Source organism: Gopherus evgoodei, chromosome 7 (assembly GCF_007399415.2).
Source record: "Gopherus evgoodei ecotype Sinaloan lineage chromosome 7, rGopEvg1_v1.p, whole genome shotgun sequence".
Lineage (NCBI taxonomy): Eukaryota > Metazoa > Chordata > Testudines > Testudinidae > Gopherus > Gopherus evgoodei.
This window is the reverse complement of record NC_044328.1, coordinates 129,866,327-129,882,802: the sequence shown is the minus strand read 5'-3', so window position 1 is coordinate 129,882,802 and position 16,476 is coordinate 129,866,327. Positions and strand designations below refer to the sequence as shown.

Genomic DNA, 16,476 nt, shown 5'->3' with positions numbered 1-16,476 from the left:
CCTTCGCCTCTGGGGAAGGAAGGCTCCTGATGGCCACAAACTGCAGTGTCCTGGCTGGCTAGATAAGTGGGGCCCTGGCAGCTGCCTCAAACCCTGAAGGCCCAGCAACATGGTGACAGGACAGGCAGCCCTAGGGGGTGGGGCCCTTGGGAAGGCGCCAGGCGAGAGCATGGGTTACAGTGGTGGTAGGTTCATGGATCTCAGCAGCCCAATGGCAGAGTCTAGCCCCCAGGGGGTGGGAGGCCGCCGTGGGAGGGGGATTTCAGCTGTGTGCAGAATTGTGCCAGCACAGTTCACATACTTGGCAGTGGCCGTGCTGGGGTTAAAGGACCATTCTCAGCCCAGCTCCAGTCCCAGGCTGAACACAGGCTTTATCCAGGGCGTAACCCAGCCTGGCTCTGGTATCACCCGAGCTCAGGGGCGCTGAGGCCAGCGGAAGCTCTGGGGAGACAGGCCCATGAGCTCCCAGAAAAGGGGCAGTGGGAACTGCAACTCTCAGTTCATTTGGTTTGTAAATGGATGCGGCAGGTGGAAATCCCCAGCCCTGGTGCTGGCTCAGGACCCAAAGCCTGGCACCTGACACAACTGTGCCAAAGCCATGGAGAGACACTGCCGGCAACAGCCCCTGGCTTTGGCCAGATGCCCCAGGGCCGCTGTGGCCGGCTGGCCCCTCACTGCTTACAGGGGTAGCCTGAGCCAGCGGCCAGGCGCTGCAGAAAGGGCAGGGACTGCGGAAGAGCTGCCCCCCCGCCCCCCGCAAGGGGCAGGCAGGATGGGGTGCCCAGACAGCAAGTGTGAAAAATCGGGACAGGGTTGGGGGGTAATAGGAGCCCAAAAATCAGGCCTGTCCCTATAAAATCGGGCCATCTGGTCACCCTAAGGCACAGCCAGGGCTGACCAGCCCCCAGCACCGACAGCAGGAGGGAGACAAAGCGAGGGGCTGCCCTGCCCTCCCCATGGGGGAGCCCAACCCTGCCCCGGGGCCTGGCCAGGCACCACAGGGTGGAGCAGAGCAGAGAAATAGCAAAAGTGAAACTGCTGCTGCTTGAAAAGGGGAAGTTTGGGGGGGAGCGGCTGGTCCATGATTGGCTGCGCTGGGCTTCCCGAGGGGGAATTGCCTTGGGCGTCTCTGCATAAAACAGCCAGACCTGGAGGGGCAGCCAGGCAAGCGGGGCCAGGCCCCGGCTGGAGAGGGAGGAAAGGAGCCCACCTTCCACCCCACCCCACCCCTCCCCAGCCTCTGCCTCTGGGCAGCCTGGGGCCACCCAAGCAGACTCCACACTCAGCTGGCAGCGTGCAGAGCCCTGCCCCTGGCCTGCCAGGCTCCCTCCTGCCCAGTGCAGCATTCGGCTGGGGCACAGCGGGGGAGCCTTGTGCCCAGAGGACCCCGCGCAGCCCCCAGTCCTACTGGGGGCTGGGGAAGGAGCCTGAACCTGGCACAGGCGGAGGATGGCTGCACAGGACGACGCTCCCACCCTCAGGACTGGCAGGTGAGAGGAGGGAGCTGTGCCCTGCTGGGAGAGCTGCCCTTGACTGGCACAGCTGGGTGCTGGCATTCGATCCCTCACCCTGTCCAGCCACGTGCTGTGGTGCAGGTTTGAATCCCACCCAAAGGTTTCCTATGTGCTCCCTGTCACCCAGGGCGTCTCCTGACCGAGCGACCGACCGAGGGGTGGAGGAGCCAAGTGCCCCTGGGCTGGCCCTGCCATGTGTCTGGGGGCAGGAGAAAGCTGGCAGCACCACAGCTGGGGTGTGGCCCCCAGCGGGGAGCCCGGGCGGAAATCAATCAGAGCACATGGGAGAGGTGCGTGCAGGCTGCCCACCCACCTGTGCCAGGCTGGGAAGCCAGCGCCCTTGGGCAAGGGGATGGGAGAGTATTGGGTCACCCCTTCTCCTCTCCACTGCCCCTCCCTCCCCCAGCCTCTCACCCCCTTGTGGGAGGGCACCTCCCCCAGCTGCGACCACCACGACGAGCCCAGGCCTGCACCACAGGTGGAAGGGCCGAGCGGTGGGCGCTGGCTGTGCTGAGCATGTCTCGTCTCTTTCCCCGCGGACTAGAGCCCTGGAGGGAACACACGGTTCCCCAGCTGTTCACTAAGGCCACTCTCCTATGGCAGTGTCTCTGCGATCCACCATCCCACCCATGCACCCTCCACCCCGCCCCCACCCCTCAGCCTGCAGCCCTGGCTCCTGGCCCACACGAGGAAATCCAGCCCCGGACATGGGAACCCCTCTAAAACCTTCTTGTGACCCACCGCTTGGGATATGCGGGGCTAGGGAGACACCGCTAGCTTAGTCACTCCTCCCTTGGGCTGGAATTCCCCCCAGCCTAGTCCCACGTCTGCCCCATGGCACGGAGAGAGGGAGGGACCTGCTGAACACTTTACCAACACAGGCACTTGCAGGGCTTAATTTGTGCCAGGTCAGAGCCTCGGGCACCTCCGGGCCTGGCGGTTCAGAGCCTCAGGCACCTCCGGGCCTGGCGGTTCAGAGCCCCGGCACCTCCGGGCCTGGCGGTTCAGAGCCCGGCACCTCTTTCATTACAGGAGAAACACTGGGCACTTGTCTTTGTCAGGCATGTGCTGCTGGGACAGTCTGGAACCAGAGTAGCCAGCAGCTCCCCCCACAGCCAGAGCTCCTGCCCCACTCCCCACAATGACCCCCATTAGGAGAGGGTGAGGCTAGAGTATCCGGGAGCTCCCCCCATGGCCAGCACTCCTGCCCTGCCTCCCCTCAGCATCCCCTGAGCACAGGGATACTCTCACAGCCAGCGCTCCTGCCCCACTTCCCACAGTGCCCCCCATTGGGGGAGGCCGGGACCAGAGTGGCCAGGATCTGCCCCCATCCCGCCCACACAGCCAGCACCCTTGCAGCCCGTGCTGTGAGCTGGTGCTTTGCTCTGTCACTGCGAGCTATTGCTCGCTAATATGAAAAGATAGTCTGAATTCCCCTCTGCCCCATACACCACCAACTCTCCAGTTCCTGTTTCCCAGCTCTCCACAAGCATTTCCTCCTTGCAGTTGCTCTGCCTGCCAAGAGCTCTCAGCCCCGCAGTGGGGAAGGGCCCAGTCTGCAGAGGCCAGGTACAGAGCATGCACTGTTGAGGGGGCAAGGTTGCCTGGCCCTGTCGCAGGCAGAGATGGGGGCCGCCCCACATTACAGTGATGATGTCCTATTTATACAGCACTCCAGAGTTGCAAATAGGCGGCAGAGCCCCTGCTCCAAAGAGCCTGCAGCCGGACTGATGCCATTGGGGGATTAGCTAGGGAGCGGTGTATGCGTGTTCAGCTGCCGCCCCATGTCCCACTACCCCCAGCCTGGTGCTCCCAGTGGGGGGGGGGCGGGGTGGAGGGGTACAGGGAAGGATCCTGGAAGGATCCAGTGACTGCTGTATTTGCAATTTGACCCTCTGTGCTTTTCAGCCTGGCTGTGCTGGGCTGGAGGTGCTGCAGCAGTGGGCCATGGCACAACGCAGACCAAGGAGACAGGCTGCCCCGCTTCACCTAGTCAGGCAGGCCCTCCTCACACTGGAGGGGCCAGGCAGCGCAGGCTTGTCAGGGGAGGGGGGTTGCAGACAAGTCCCACTAACGAGGCAGCTTCTCTGTCTGGTGAGAGCCACCTGAGCAGGACTGGGAGTGGTGCCCTCTCCTGGCAGGGCTGAGGGAGTCCTGGGACAGGCAGGGATGAGAAGCAGGACTGGGCCACTGCGGCTCCTCGGTGCCTGTCTGCCCCTCCCCACTGAGCTTGCTACCGTGCACTAGAGCCTGCCCTGTGCCAGTGCCTGCGAGGGGGCAGGCGGGAGGGCAGCGCCGGGGCCTGGAGAGAGCTGAGGAGCAGGGGCGCAGGCAGAGAGAACCTTGAGGTGTCTCTCCCTAGGGATTTCCGCTGTGCCCTCATCTCCAGCCAACACCTTCACCCAAGTAACAACCCATGATTAGCAAGGCCGCCAGCCTCCCCGGGCAGAATCTACCGCCCTCCCCTGCATCCCAAGGCCTGTGGGAGGGGCCCTGCTGGAGCTGGGGCAGGGCTGCTGCTAGTGTAAATCCCAGGCAGGTCTCACCCCCAAAATACTGGGCTTTGCACTTGAAGCACTGCTCGCTGGAACCACACCCGTCACTAAACCCAGGGGACTCGCCCCTTCCATGCAGAGCAGCTCGGCCCCAGGGACCTGGCATGCCCCAGCCCCTTGCAGCGCCAACACATCCTTCCCACAGCCCAGAGGCAGAGCCTGAGCCTTTAGGGTGGCAGACGGTCCAGGGCAGAGCCAGCTCCAAGCTCCATCTTTCCCAGAGCCAAGCCCCACCTTGCGCCAGCTTGTGGCTGTGACTCCCTGCTGAGGAGTCCGGGCACTGCTCACAGCTGACTTTCTGCCAGTTTTCAGAGCCTGCCCTGGAATTACCCTGGGCACGTGGGGGAGGGGGAGCAACTTCACTTCCTGCTCCTCCTCCCATCTGCTCTGATCCAGCCACCCCATGGGCAGCAGCGGACCCCATGAGCCCTGAATGAGGGCGCAGCCGCTGAATCCCCTTACTGAGTGGAAGGCCGAAGCAGCAGGTGGTTGTCAGGGCTGGTCACACCTTGCTAGCAACTGTCTGTGAAACCTTCAGAGAGGAGCAGAAGAGAAGAGAGGCCAGGTCGGGAATTCCTCCGGGATTGCCCCCACCGTCCCTCACAGACCCTCCCTGGGATGTCCCCTCCTTCTACCAGCGCTGGTGCTGCTCCCAGCTCAGCAATCGGCAACCGAACCCTGACTCCTGCTCCCCACCTCAAACCAGCAGCCCCGCCTGCTTCTCCCCTCCCTGCATGAGCCTAGCTGGCCTCTGAGGTGCTGAACACCTCTGGGCCCCCTCCCTCGCTGGCAGCAGAAGCCACCGGTGCCTAAGCCAGGATGAAAGGACAGAGGGAGCGGGGGGGCTGTCTCAGGTTTCCAGGCATTAAAGAAGCCTCTCCTACAATGCCAGATGCTCCTTCCCTAGGAAAGGGCTGGTCCAGGTGAGCTCTTTGTTCTCCTCCGTCTGCCTTTGCAGCTTTAGCCACCCTGTTCAGAGCCCCTCCTGCTGGGAGCAGGGCCAGGCCGGCAGTGCTGCTACCAGCCTCTTCTTACCACCAACACACTGACTCCATCCCTAGAACCATCTTCCAGCATTGCACTGCCTGGGCTCCACCCCAGAGCCAGAGCTTCTGCCCTGTTCCTTGTAGAGCCTCCTGCTGGGAGTGGAACTGCTGCAAGATCCCTCTCCCCCCATTATAACTGTATCTCTACAGCTCCTTCCCTACACCAACCCCTTACAAACCATGCATGTACTCACAGAGCTCACTATACCCACCATCAGACTGCAGCCCCCTCTGGGGTGGAGCACAGAAGCTCTCTAACAGCACCTAGCACCAGCTTTGGAGGAGGAAGTGAAGAAGAATCCCTTGTCTAACGGACAGGGCATAAGGACTTTAGCAGAACATCATCACCCAAATGGTACTTTTGGCCAGGACACATGCCCAGCGATCTTTACTAACCCTGCGTGGGCAGGTCTTCCTGGAGAGAGGCCACCTCCAGCGGCCCAGGCCACAGAGCACCATGGTCACACACTGGGGTCGCTAAAGACCCCGAGGGAAGAGCACCACTTTACATCAACACTTCCTGTAGCTCCCCAGATCTCTAACACCCAGCGCCTGACTCTGCGTAGAGCAGCGTAGCTTACGAAGTCTGAGCAGATCACAGCGCCTGCAACGAATGGGACGGCTCCATTCCTTGGCCCCTCTGCTGAGGTCAGAGGCTTCTCTGCTCCTGTGGCTAGTCTGCATAACGGTGATGGGCCCGCAGCATTGACTAACCATGCTCCTGAGGGCTTGATTCTGGAGGGGTTCCTCTTCCTACAGTGATCTGCTGCACGCTCATGGACCCTGGGAAGAGGCTGCTGGGTGAGTTCAGGATGTTCCCACCTCTCCCTCATGTGGGTCCCACTGTTGGCAGCTGTGGTAAGTGATCGTCCTCTCCTGGATGTATCCCACTAGGCAGTCTCAGGCTGACGTTTGACTGTTCACAGTGTTGTTGTAGCCTTGCTACTTTATGGGGTTTAGTCCGTATCTCTCTACACCCACCCCAGGAATCTGAAGCTGGACTTTCCTGCTGGGCCTGGTTCCTGGGGATTGTGGCACTGGATACCCACCTGCCCACTCAATGGCACGACAGCGGGCAACGGAATCCCAAAAGCAGCTGTCTTCCTCTGAGCATCCCAGCTGCGGTTGGATTTCGTTACCTGCTCTCCTGCCCGGGCATCTGTCAGCACATCCTGCACACCAGGGGTCATAGCATCATATGCATTTTCAAGCGCTCTGCCAGCCCCCGAGACACTGCTCCAAGGACCATTCCTGACAGGTAGGTAGGGTAACCAGATAGCAAGTGTGAAAAATCAGAACAGGAGGTGGGGGCTAATAGATACCTATATAAGAAAAAGCCCCACATATCGGGACTGTCCCTATAAAATCGGGACATCTGGTCATGCTATAGGTAGGCACCAGGGCTTCCTGGGTCTCTTCCTTTGGGATAATGGTTTGTTCTAATGGACTAGAAGTAACTCCTTCCCTTAACAGCCTCTGCAGGACTTTCTCGGCGCAACGGGCCCTTGGATGGTTTGCTGGTCTCTGTGTATGCCAGAGGAGCCAGGCCAGTTTCAGGTAGTTACACAGCCAGCTCTCTGGCTGCTTTAAACAACAGGCCAAGAGGTGGGTGGAATGGCGGCGTAGCAGTGACAGGAACACAGACCACACACATTCCTGTTGTGAGCTAGGGTGAGAGCACCGGGACGCACCACGCTGGGGAGTGAGGCCATGAGCTTTACGCAGTAACCTCTTGGTTTGAGGGGAGTTTGGTTAGTTCCCTGTTGCAACAAAAAGCTCTGCAAAGACAACTGGGTCCAACTGCTCAGAAGTGGGAGAGCTGGAAGAGCAGGGGGCTGCGGGCCAGGGCTAGGAGACGGTGGCAGGGCCGGTCTGGAAGAGCAGGGAGCTGCGGGCCAGGGCTAGGAGACGGTGGCAGGGCTGGTCTGGAAGAGCAGGGGGCTGCGGGCCAGGGCTAGGAGACGGTGGCAGGGCTGGTCTGGAAGAGCAGGGGGCTGCGGGCCAGGGCTAGGAGGTGGCAGGGCCAGTCTGGAAGAGCAGGCGGCAGGGCCAGTCTGGGATAGCAGGGGGCTGCGGGCCAGGGCTAGGAGACGGTGGCAGGGCCGGTCTGGAAGAGCAGGGGGCTGCGGGCCAGGGCTAGGAGACGGTGGCAGGGCTGGTCTGGAAGAGCAGGGGGCTGCGGGCCAGGGCTAGGAGACGGTGGCAGGGCCGGTCTGGAAGAGCAGGGGGCTGCGGGCCAGGGCTAGGGGATGGTGGCAGGGCCGGTCTGGAAGAGCAGGGGGCTGCGGGCCAGGGCTAGGAGACGGTGGCAGGGCTGGTCTGGAAGAGCAGGGGGCTGCGGGCCAGGGCTAGGAGACGGTGGCAGGGCTGGTCTGGAAGAGCAGGGGGCTGCGGGCCAGGGCTAGGAGGCGGCAGGGCCGGTCTGGAAGAGCAGGCGGCAGGGCCAGTCTGGGATAGCAGGGGGCTGCGGGCCAGGGCTAGGAGACGGTGGCAGGGCTGGTCTGAGATAGCAGGGGGCTGCGGGCCAGGGCTAGGAGACGGTGGCAGGGCTGGTCTGGGATAGCAGGGGGCTGCGGGCCAGGGCTAGGAGGCGGGGCAGGGCTGGTCTGGGATAGCAGGGGGCTGCGGGCCAGGGCTAGGAGGCGGGGCAGGGCCGGTCTGGGATAGCAGGGGGCTGCGGGCCAGGGCTAGGAGACGGTGGCAGGGCTGGTCTGGAAGAGCAGGGGGCTGCGGGCCAGGGCTAGGAGACGGTGGCAGGGCTGGTCTGGAAGAGCAGGGGGCTGCGGGCCAGGGCTAGGAGGCGGCAGGGCCAGTCTGGGATAGCAGGGGGCTGCGGGCCAGGGCTAGGAGACGGTGGCAGGGCTGGTCTGGGATAGCAGGGGGCTGCGGGCCAGGGCTAGGAGGCGGGGCAGGGCCGGTCTGGGATAGCAGGGGGCTGCGGGCCAGGGCTAGGAGACGGTGGCAGGGCTGGTCTGGAAGAGCAGGGGGCTGCGGGCCAGGGCTAGGAGACGGTGGCAGGGCTGGTCTGGAAGAGCAGGGGGCTGCGGGCCAGGGCTAGGAGGCGGCAGGGCCAGTCTGGGATAGCAGGGGGCTGCGGGCCAGGGCTAGGAGATGGTGGCAGGGCTGGTCTGGAAGAGCAGGGGGCTGCGGGCCAGGGCTAGGAGGCGGCAGGGCCAGTATGGAAGAGCAGGCGGCAGGGCCAGTCTGGAAGAGCAGGGGGCTGCGGGCCAGGGCTAGGAGACGGTGGCAGGGCTGGTCTGGAAGAGCAGGGGGCTGCGGGCCAGGGCTAGGAGACGGTGGCAGGGCCAGTCTGGGATAGCAGGGGGCTGCGGGCCAGGGCTAGGAGACGGCAGGGCCAGTCTGGGATAGCAGGGGGCTGCGGGCCAGGGCTAGGAGGCGGGGCAGGGCTGGTCTGGGATAGCAGGGGGCTGCGGGCCAGGGCTAGGAGGCGGTGGCAGGGCCGGTCTGGAAGAGCAGGGGGCTGCGGGCCAGGGCTAGGAGACGGTGGCAGGGCTGGTCTGGAAGAGCAGGGGGCTGCGGGCCAGGGCTAGGAGACGGTGGCAGGGCTGGTCTGGAAGAGCAGGGGGCTGCGGGCCAGGGCTAGGAGGCGGCAGGGCCAGTCTGGAAGAGCAGGGGGCTGCGGGCCAGGGCTAGGAGGCGGCAGGGCCAGTCTGGGATAGCAGGGGGCTGCGGGCCAGGGCTAGGAGGCGGCAGGGCCAGTCTGGGATAGCAGGGGGCTGCGGGCCAGGGCTAGGAGGCGGCAGGGCCAGTCTGGGATAGCAGGGGGCTGCGGGCCAGGGCTAGGAGGCGGCAGGGCCAGTCTGGAAGAGCAGGGGGCTGCGGGCCAGGGCTAGGAGGCGGCAGGGCCAGTCTGGGATAGCAGGGGGCTGCGGGCCAGGGCTAGGAGGCGGCAGGGCCAGTCTGGGATAGCAGGGGGCTGCGGGCCAGGGCTAGGAGGCGGCAGGGCCAGTCTGGGATAGCAGGGGCTGGTATTCCTGCACAGCAGCAGAATGAGGGAGACTGGGATACCCCAGGTGGTGGGTGTCAGGAGTTTTAAGCTCTGCTCTTTAACATGCTCGGGCTCCTTCTTGCTGTGGGGGCTCTGGGCAGCCACTCCCATGAATGAGCCCAGCAAGTGCTGTCACTGTGGCTGCCTGCCTTGATCTGGGGAAGCAGAGACTCTGCAGGCAGGAGAAACAGGAAGGGAAGGCAGGGCCTGAACAAGCGAAAGAGAAACCTCCAGTGCCACCCAAGAGTTACTGCAACAGGTGCTTGGCTGCAGACGGGCCTTCCAGGGAGACCCCACTGCTGGGGCGGAGGGGACGGACAGCCAGACAGGCACTCAGCACTTTGCTGGGTGAAGTGGCCAGTTCCCCGCCCTGAGCTGGACTCCACGCAGGGTGCACACCCATCCAGGCACTGTGTTGCCTCTAGGGTGACCGGACAGCAAGTCTGAGAAATCGGGACAGGGAGTGGAGGGTAAAAGGAGCCTATATACAAAAAAGCCCCCAAAATTGGGACTGTCCCTGTAAAATCGGCCCATCTGGTCACCCTAGTTGCCTCTCCAGTGTACTTGAAAGCCCCACCTCAAAGGAGACGTGATCCTGGGACCTACTGCAGCAGCAGTTCTGGGTGGGGCAAAGTGGGCACCCCACAAACTGAACCTAGCTGCAGTTCAAAGGCAGGTCCCAGCTCACATCTGGGCTTGCGTGTGTGGGGTGAGGCACAGTACATCTCCCCAGCGGCCGGGCTCCTCTTTGACATGAGCGAGGTCTGGTTAGACCAGGGAGGAGCTGGCCCCGGTTCCTCGCTGCCTGCGCTGAGCAGGGGGAGCAGCAGGAGGCTGAGTCCACAGGGCTCTCCTGCAGTCTGGTGCTCCTGCTAGCTAAAGATAGCTGCGTGCTTCCTGGGGAGAAACCACCAGAAGAGGCTCTGCAGAAGTGGCAGTCACCAGCTGCCGGCCACAATGTGGATGTGGCCATCTGCAGCAGGCCAGAGAGGACCCCAGCAGGAGGCTAAAGTCACAAGACACATGCACATGCTTCCTGCTGCTGTGAGTGTAACTCAGGCTCGGGGGAGGAGGACTCTTCCCCAGCTCTGCGCCACAGGCTGGGCTTTGCACCAGGTAGTGCTCAGAAAAGGAGGGATCCTGCCAGCCCAGCACTGGGAGAGAGAGAACTCCTGGGCAGAGCCACGGGGGGATGTGGCTGGGAAAAGCTCAGGGTCGTGTCTATAAGGACCTTCCCATTAGCTACTGGAGAACGGACTGGCCTTGCCTGCTAGTGGGTGACTGCACTGTCTGTGGCAGTTCCTCTGTGCAGGTGAGCAAGCCCACAGTGCCTCGCCCCTGAGAAACAGCCTCAGCCTTGGGCAGGAGGGATACACCCAGGGCCAATTGCTCTTCCCCTAGCAGGAGGCTCCCTCCAGGCCAGGATGGAGCGTTTGGGCAGGACTTCACTGTCCTGCTGCCCTTTCGGTTTCCAAGCGGCCTGACCTCCATCTCTAGATGGACAAGGAAAGAGCTGAGGGCAGATGAAATGTTCCTAGACAGCAACTGAATGAGCTGCTCAAAGGCACTGGGCGGGTGGCGGTGGATCCAGGGTTGGTCTGGATGCAGCTCTTGAGAGGAACGGGAAGCGAAGGCAGGGGAAGAACAGTGAGGTCCTGGAGCTCCAACCAGAGCCTCAGCTTGTGCCCTGGGCATGGCAGCAGTGAGATGCAGCAGCAAGCCTGAGGTGCTAGCACGTAACGTTTGTCAGATTCCTCGTCCCTTCTAAATGGGGCTGGGGAAGGGGCACTCTCTGCTCTCAGAGCTCCAGACATAGGAACCAGGGTGACACTGGAGTCACTGTCAGGACACCTGGGGGCAGCGTGGTACTTCCATGGAGAAGCAGCCATGTGGGTGATTTCAGCTGGAACATGACACATTCTAGCCACTGGCGAGAAATTGCTTTGGAATGACACGATCACTCCCGCTGAGCGAGCAGCCAGAGCGCCATCGGGAATATCGTGTCCGTCCAAAGCTCTTTCGGCACCTCCTGGAGGAAGACTGCGCCCCATTGGCCCAGCATGCGATCCCGAGGATCCCACCCTGCCTGCACGGAGCTGTGTGACTGCAGGCAGACCACTCTTCCCCGACTCTCCTGGTCTGAGGCCTTCAGTCCATGTGTGCCTGCCTCTGGAACTCTCAATACAACGTGCAAAATGACTTGATACGTGGCTCATTATTACCTAGCGGGCAGACGAGGGCTGGGCGTCAGGACTCCTAGCTTTGGTCTAGCAGTCAGAGCGGTGGACAAGGGCTCTATTCCAGCTCTACTACTACTCTGTCTGGCCCTTCGTTTTCCTGCGTGGCCTACGGAGATAATACATCCTTCCCTGCCTCCCCCGGGGCTGGCAGCCTTCACTACAGATCCCACAGAAGGGGCTGAGCCAGGCCTGTTTTCCTAGCGCCCCCCCCTTGCTTTGCTGTCTCAGCAGGAAGTGCTCAGTCTGGTTCTGAATTGGTTCCAGCCCATGACAGCCCACACGCCCTCACCACATCCTGTGTCATGGGAAGGCGAGGAGATCTGCGTATTGGGGGAGACCCTCAGGATGTTCTGATCACCACACCCCAACTTCTCAGACTCCTGCTGAGCCATGTGCCCCCAACTCCCAATAATACCGCGTCTCCTTGGCCTGCCCTGCCGAGTTCCCTGAACCGGGGCTGCCTGCTGGAACTGGAGTGGTTCCTCCCTGCTACCGGGGTGCTTGGCGTTGCCCTCCTGATCTCCCTGCTGCACCAGGGGCCAGCTGCTCCTGCAGACTCGCCAGGGCAGGGGAGCAGCCCAAGCCTAGGCCTTTTGCTAGTGGACTTGGCTCCCGCTGCACTGGGTTCTCAGAACTGCACACCCACCAACGGATGCGCCCAGAGGAAGCAATGATGGAAGCCCCAGTGCAGATGTCGTGCTGGAGGTTTCCCCGCTGAGCCGTTGAACCCTGCTCAGAGCAAGCCCAGAGCGGGCAGTGGTTACTGCCGCGCCTTGTCTATACTAGAGCATGAGCGCTGTTGCCAGCTGTGGCGCTGCGATGGTGGAAAACGTAGCCCCAGCCCCACGATCGCTCTCCTGCCTCTCTTCTCTTCTCTTCTCTTCTCTTCTCAGGCTGGACACAGCTGGGCCCGCCGGCTGGAGAGCCCAGCCAAGCTATGCAGGAGCAGGGGAACACCCTGAGGCGCACAGGTCTGGCGTGAGCAGGAATTCTCAGATCACCTCTTGGCTGTGAGTGGTGGTGCAGAGAAGACTGCACCTTTGCTGCATGTCACCCAAGGGAGGAGGAAATGGAGGGGACAGAGAGGTCTCTCCCATCGCTAACCTGTCTGCGGCTACAGGCGGATCCAGCGTGGCCCAACACCCAAAGCTGGCTAGTGGCCAGACATGCAGAGGCCTCTTGGTGCCAGCCCTCCAGTGAACGCCACTTCATTCACGTCTCGTTTCTAACAAACCCAGTGTAAGCAGCTCTCCCTCAGATTGCCCATGGGAAGTGGGCCCCCAGGTGCCCTTCCCCCTCCATGGCTTGTGGGTGTGGCCTAGCATTAGCTTATACGCCCTTTGGGACAGGGAGCTCAGCCTGCCACCCACCTGGCGGCACCAGGCCCACCGGGAGCACTACACACCTAACAACAGTATCTCCAGAGCAAACATGGAGCCCCGAAGGGGACTTCCCAACGTATCAAAGGGAGCCAGATTGTCAGCGCTCACCGAGGCTGGGAAAGCAGGGCAGATCCCCAGGCCTCAGCACACAGTCTGCAGCTACATCTGGGGGATATGATAGAGGTTTAGATGATCAGGAACGGTTTGGAGAAAGTGACTAGGGAAGAGTTATCTACCCCTTCACATAACACAAGATCCAGGGGTCACTGATGAAATGACAGGCAGCAGGTTTAAACTAAACACAACACACAACAAACTTCTTCACACAACACACAGTCACCCTGTGCAACTCATTGCCAGGGATGTTGTGAAAGCCAAAGTAAAACTAGGTTCAAAAACAAATTAGAGAAGTTCAGGGTGGATAGGTCCAGCAATGGCTATGAGCAAAGATGCAGCCCCACACTCTGGATTTGCCTAAGCCTCTGATTGCCAGATGCTGGGACTGGACAACAGGGGACAGCTCACTGGAAGCACCAGGATACTGTGCTAGAGAGACCTTTGTTCTGACCCAGCAGGGCCCTTCGTATGTTCTGTGGCCCAGTGAATTTCCCCAAGTTTCTGCTGGGAAATGCTCCGTTTGTGCATCAGCTACATGTCACCTAAGGGAGAGCGAGCTCAATGGCACTTTGGGCACCCATATTGACGCCAACCACCAGTGCCATGGTGGCAGGAGAGCCCAGGACGCAGGGAGCATGTGACAAAGGAGGCTAAGCTGATAGTCTTCAAATCCACTTGGCCTGCCCTAGAGCCTGCTGCTGGAGGGCCTTGATTTGCGTTGGGCCTCTAGACACTACGGTACCGCACAGCAGTCTGCTGTAGGGGAGAGTCAGACAAAGCACAGCAGCTGTGGTCAGTTTCAGACTGGGTCGTGACATGCCCCCTTCCTAAATGCCCATCTCATCTCAGCTGGGTACTGCCCGTTTTCTGCAGTTCGCAAACCCCCCAAACTACTGCACAACAAACAGCACAGGGCCTAATAACAGTGATCCACCTTGGTGAAGCACTTTGAGATCTAGAGTTTCAACTGCTGCCAAGGTGCTAAGTATGTTAACAATGGTTACAGGCAGCAGAGGACTAAGGGTTTTATTTCCTTTAGGACAGGGCAATATCTACCTTTCTTCGTCATCAGCTAAAGGTTCTCCACTGGGAAGCAATGGACAAAGTTCCTAGATACTGCTCCCTCTGCTCCCCACAGGGTCTGCTCTACCCACAGACCGCTGGCCCAATGGGAAGAGACGTGGGGACGAGGAGAATGGGGTAGGGGAAGAAATTGGAAGTGGGGTAGGTGAATGGCTCTAGTAGTTCCAGTTTTTTTGGAAGCCACCTGTTGGGCAAATTCAGCCATTGCCCATGGCCGTCAGTTGTGGGCTTGAACCGGCCTGAAGTTTGGGATGCCCAAGTTCCACCCCAAAACTGAATGAGTTCTGCTCGTAGCAAGTGGGCAGCAGCACTGTGCCAATGCCCAGCACACAGAGTCACACAGTAGTAGTAGACAGGGAAAGTCAAGAGCAGCAGACACAGCAGCCTGCTGCGTCATGACCTTGGCCATACCGATCACACTTGAGAGCAAAGGTCGCAGCTCTCTAAGGCTGCAGAGACAGCTGCAGGTCTTTTGGTGAAACCACACGGCCCGTGTATGTGGGACATCAGACTAGCTGCTCACAATGCTCTAAAGCCTTCAGGCCTATGATGCTATAAACAGGTGCTTGCAATGATGCCAGGAGGAACTTAGCTGTGTAGATCTGCTGGCCCACTCTGATTGCTGTCTCTGTCTCCTTTCCTGTTGTGCCTGATTAATGAGATGTGCTGGCTCTCCTGCTCCTCACCAGCACTTCCCACCCACCCATGGGAACAAGCCAGTGTAGAATATTAGTGATCTCAGAGAAGAAAACAGGCTTGTGAGTGTGTGGAGGGAGCTGGAGCAGGTTTCCCTTTGCAGACACACTCCTTTATGGCTGAGAAAGAAATAGACCTAATGGAGTTTCAGTAAAGTCCAGCATGGGTTTACTTGGCCCACGCTCAGAGTCGTCAGGATCACAACCGCTGCGTCTGTCCCCATAGCAGACACTAGCAAGTTCCCCTTAGATCAGCCACTTCAGCACCTGTTCAGTCACATCAAGCACCCACCTTCCCCAAGTAGTTAAAGAGACACTGTCAAGTTACAGATTTCAACCCCCCAGCATATATCCCACCTATACTGCCATTAACCTATGAGAGCCTGCTCCTGCAAGGTACCAAATGTCCCTAACTCCCAATGACTTCAGGGCAGTTATTTGGTCTGTAAAAATGCTCAGCATCCTTTTGGGTGCCATAAAAAATAAAGTATCAGAGGGGTCGCCGCGTTAGTCTGGATCTGTAAAAGCAGCAAAGAGTCCTGTGGCACCTTATAGACTAACAAATGTATTGAGGAGCATGAGCTTTCGGGGGTGAATACACTTCATCATGCATCCGACAAAGTGGGTATTCACCCACGAAAGCTCCTGCTCCAATACGTCTGTTAGTCTATAAGGTGCCACAGGATTCTTTGCTGCATAAATAATAAATTAACCCAGAAAAAAGGCAGTTTCCTGGCCACTGTGCTGCACTTGCTGATTGCATTCCTCTCAGCTTGGACAAGGAAGCTGATTACCCCTTTCACTTTTGTTTCTGGTCAGTTTCAAACTGTTTAGTTTGCTGAATTGCAAACACCTCAAGATCCAAACTAGAGTCTAAGAAATCTGTGATGGAAACATTTCAGCTGGTCTTTGGTGTCCTGGCTTATTCCTTTAATAACACCTACATGTGCTGCTTTTAAGCATTGATGACAATGAATGGACAAATCAGACAGGCTAGTCACAGGGTAGACTTCAGGTGTGGCTGCTGCACCTTAGAACCCAGTGCTTTATAGTCAATTCTGTCAACAGCGGAAAATGAAATCCCAGACCTAACCCTGAACAACTGAGTTCTGTACAGGACAGTGTCTGCCCATTCAGCAAGGTGAGCTGAGTTACATTACAGCTCCGTCGGGGGGGGGACCCCAACATTCATGATACAGAAATATCTGAAGGGAGCAGCACAGCCCCTCTTAGTAAGAGCCTGGCCTTCATGTCTTAATATGTCAGCAACTCAGAGAGACACATTGCCTGGCTGGTGCTAATTCCAAGAGTTGTGTTTGTCCCCTAAATGGAGAGGACACTGGGGCTATGAAAGGAGTCCCGACCCTTGTGGGACTGGGCTCCATGATCTCAGGCAGCAACAGCCCCTACTGCGAAGGAGCTGGCATCTTTGCACCTTCCCATCCCGAAAGGTTCAAATAGCAGGAGCAGATTCCAACAGCTCATGAGATGGTTTTGAAAATCATGTGGTTTTAACAAATGGGGTTTTTAGTCCTCCCCCTGGATACTGAGCCCTTAGGTGGAAGCTGCCTGCATTCAAATTGTGTGCAGGGCTGGACTGACTTTCTGGGGGCCCAGTGCCAAACTTATTTGTAGGCCCCTATGGGGGCAACGGAGCATGGTGAAGGGGGGTTGGTCCCCGAAGCTAGGGGGCAGCCGGGGCAATGGGGTATGGCATGGTGGGGGTGACCCCCTCCACCCAGTCCAGTGCGAGGGCACTGGTTTACAAACTGGCAGACACTGGCCTGCCCAACCCTGTGCTACCAGCATGCCCCTTCCCCTCGGGGGCGGGCCTG

At 59.8% G+C, this 16,476-nt stretch overlaps 1 protein-coding gene across 1 annotated transcript; it reads left to right on the top strand.

The window, feature by feature from the left end:
- Positions 1–1,081: 1,081 nt before the first annotated feature.
- LOC115655255 (protein enabled homolog) lies at positions 1,082–15,180 on the top strand. Its single transcript, XM_030570500.1, has 3 exons — positions 1,082–1,490; positions 5,875–5,973; positions 12,258–15,180. Exons 1-3 carry the CDS (start codon positions 1,082–1,084, stop codon positions 12,344–12,346), a joined length of 597 nt encoding a protein of 198 aa, XP_030426360.1. The 3' UTR covers positions 12,347–15,180.
- The last annotated feature ends 1,296 nt before the right edge of the window (positions 15,181–16,476 follow it).

Bases quoted from the DNA above. Each gene is read 5' to 3' on its own strand.
- LOC115655255 (XM_030570500.1), top strand. From the start codon at position 1,082: ATGATTGGCTGCGCTGGGCTTCCCGAGGGGGAATTGCCTTGGGCGTCT. The intron at 1,491-5,874 runs GTGAGAGGAGGG...CTCTTCCTACAG, and splicing joins CCCACCCTCAGGACTGGCAG to TGATCTGCTGCACGCTCATG. The intron at 5,974-12,257 runs GTAAGTGATCGT...TTCTCTTCTCAG, and splicing joins TCCCACTGTTGGCAGCTGTG to GCTGGACACAGCTGGGCCCG.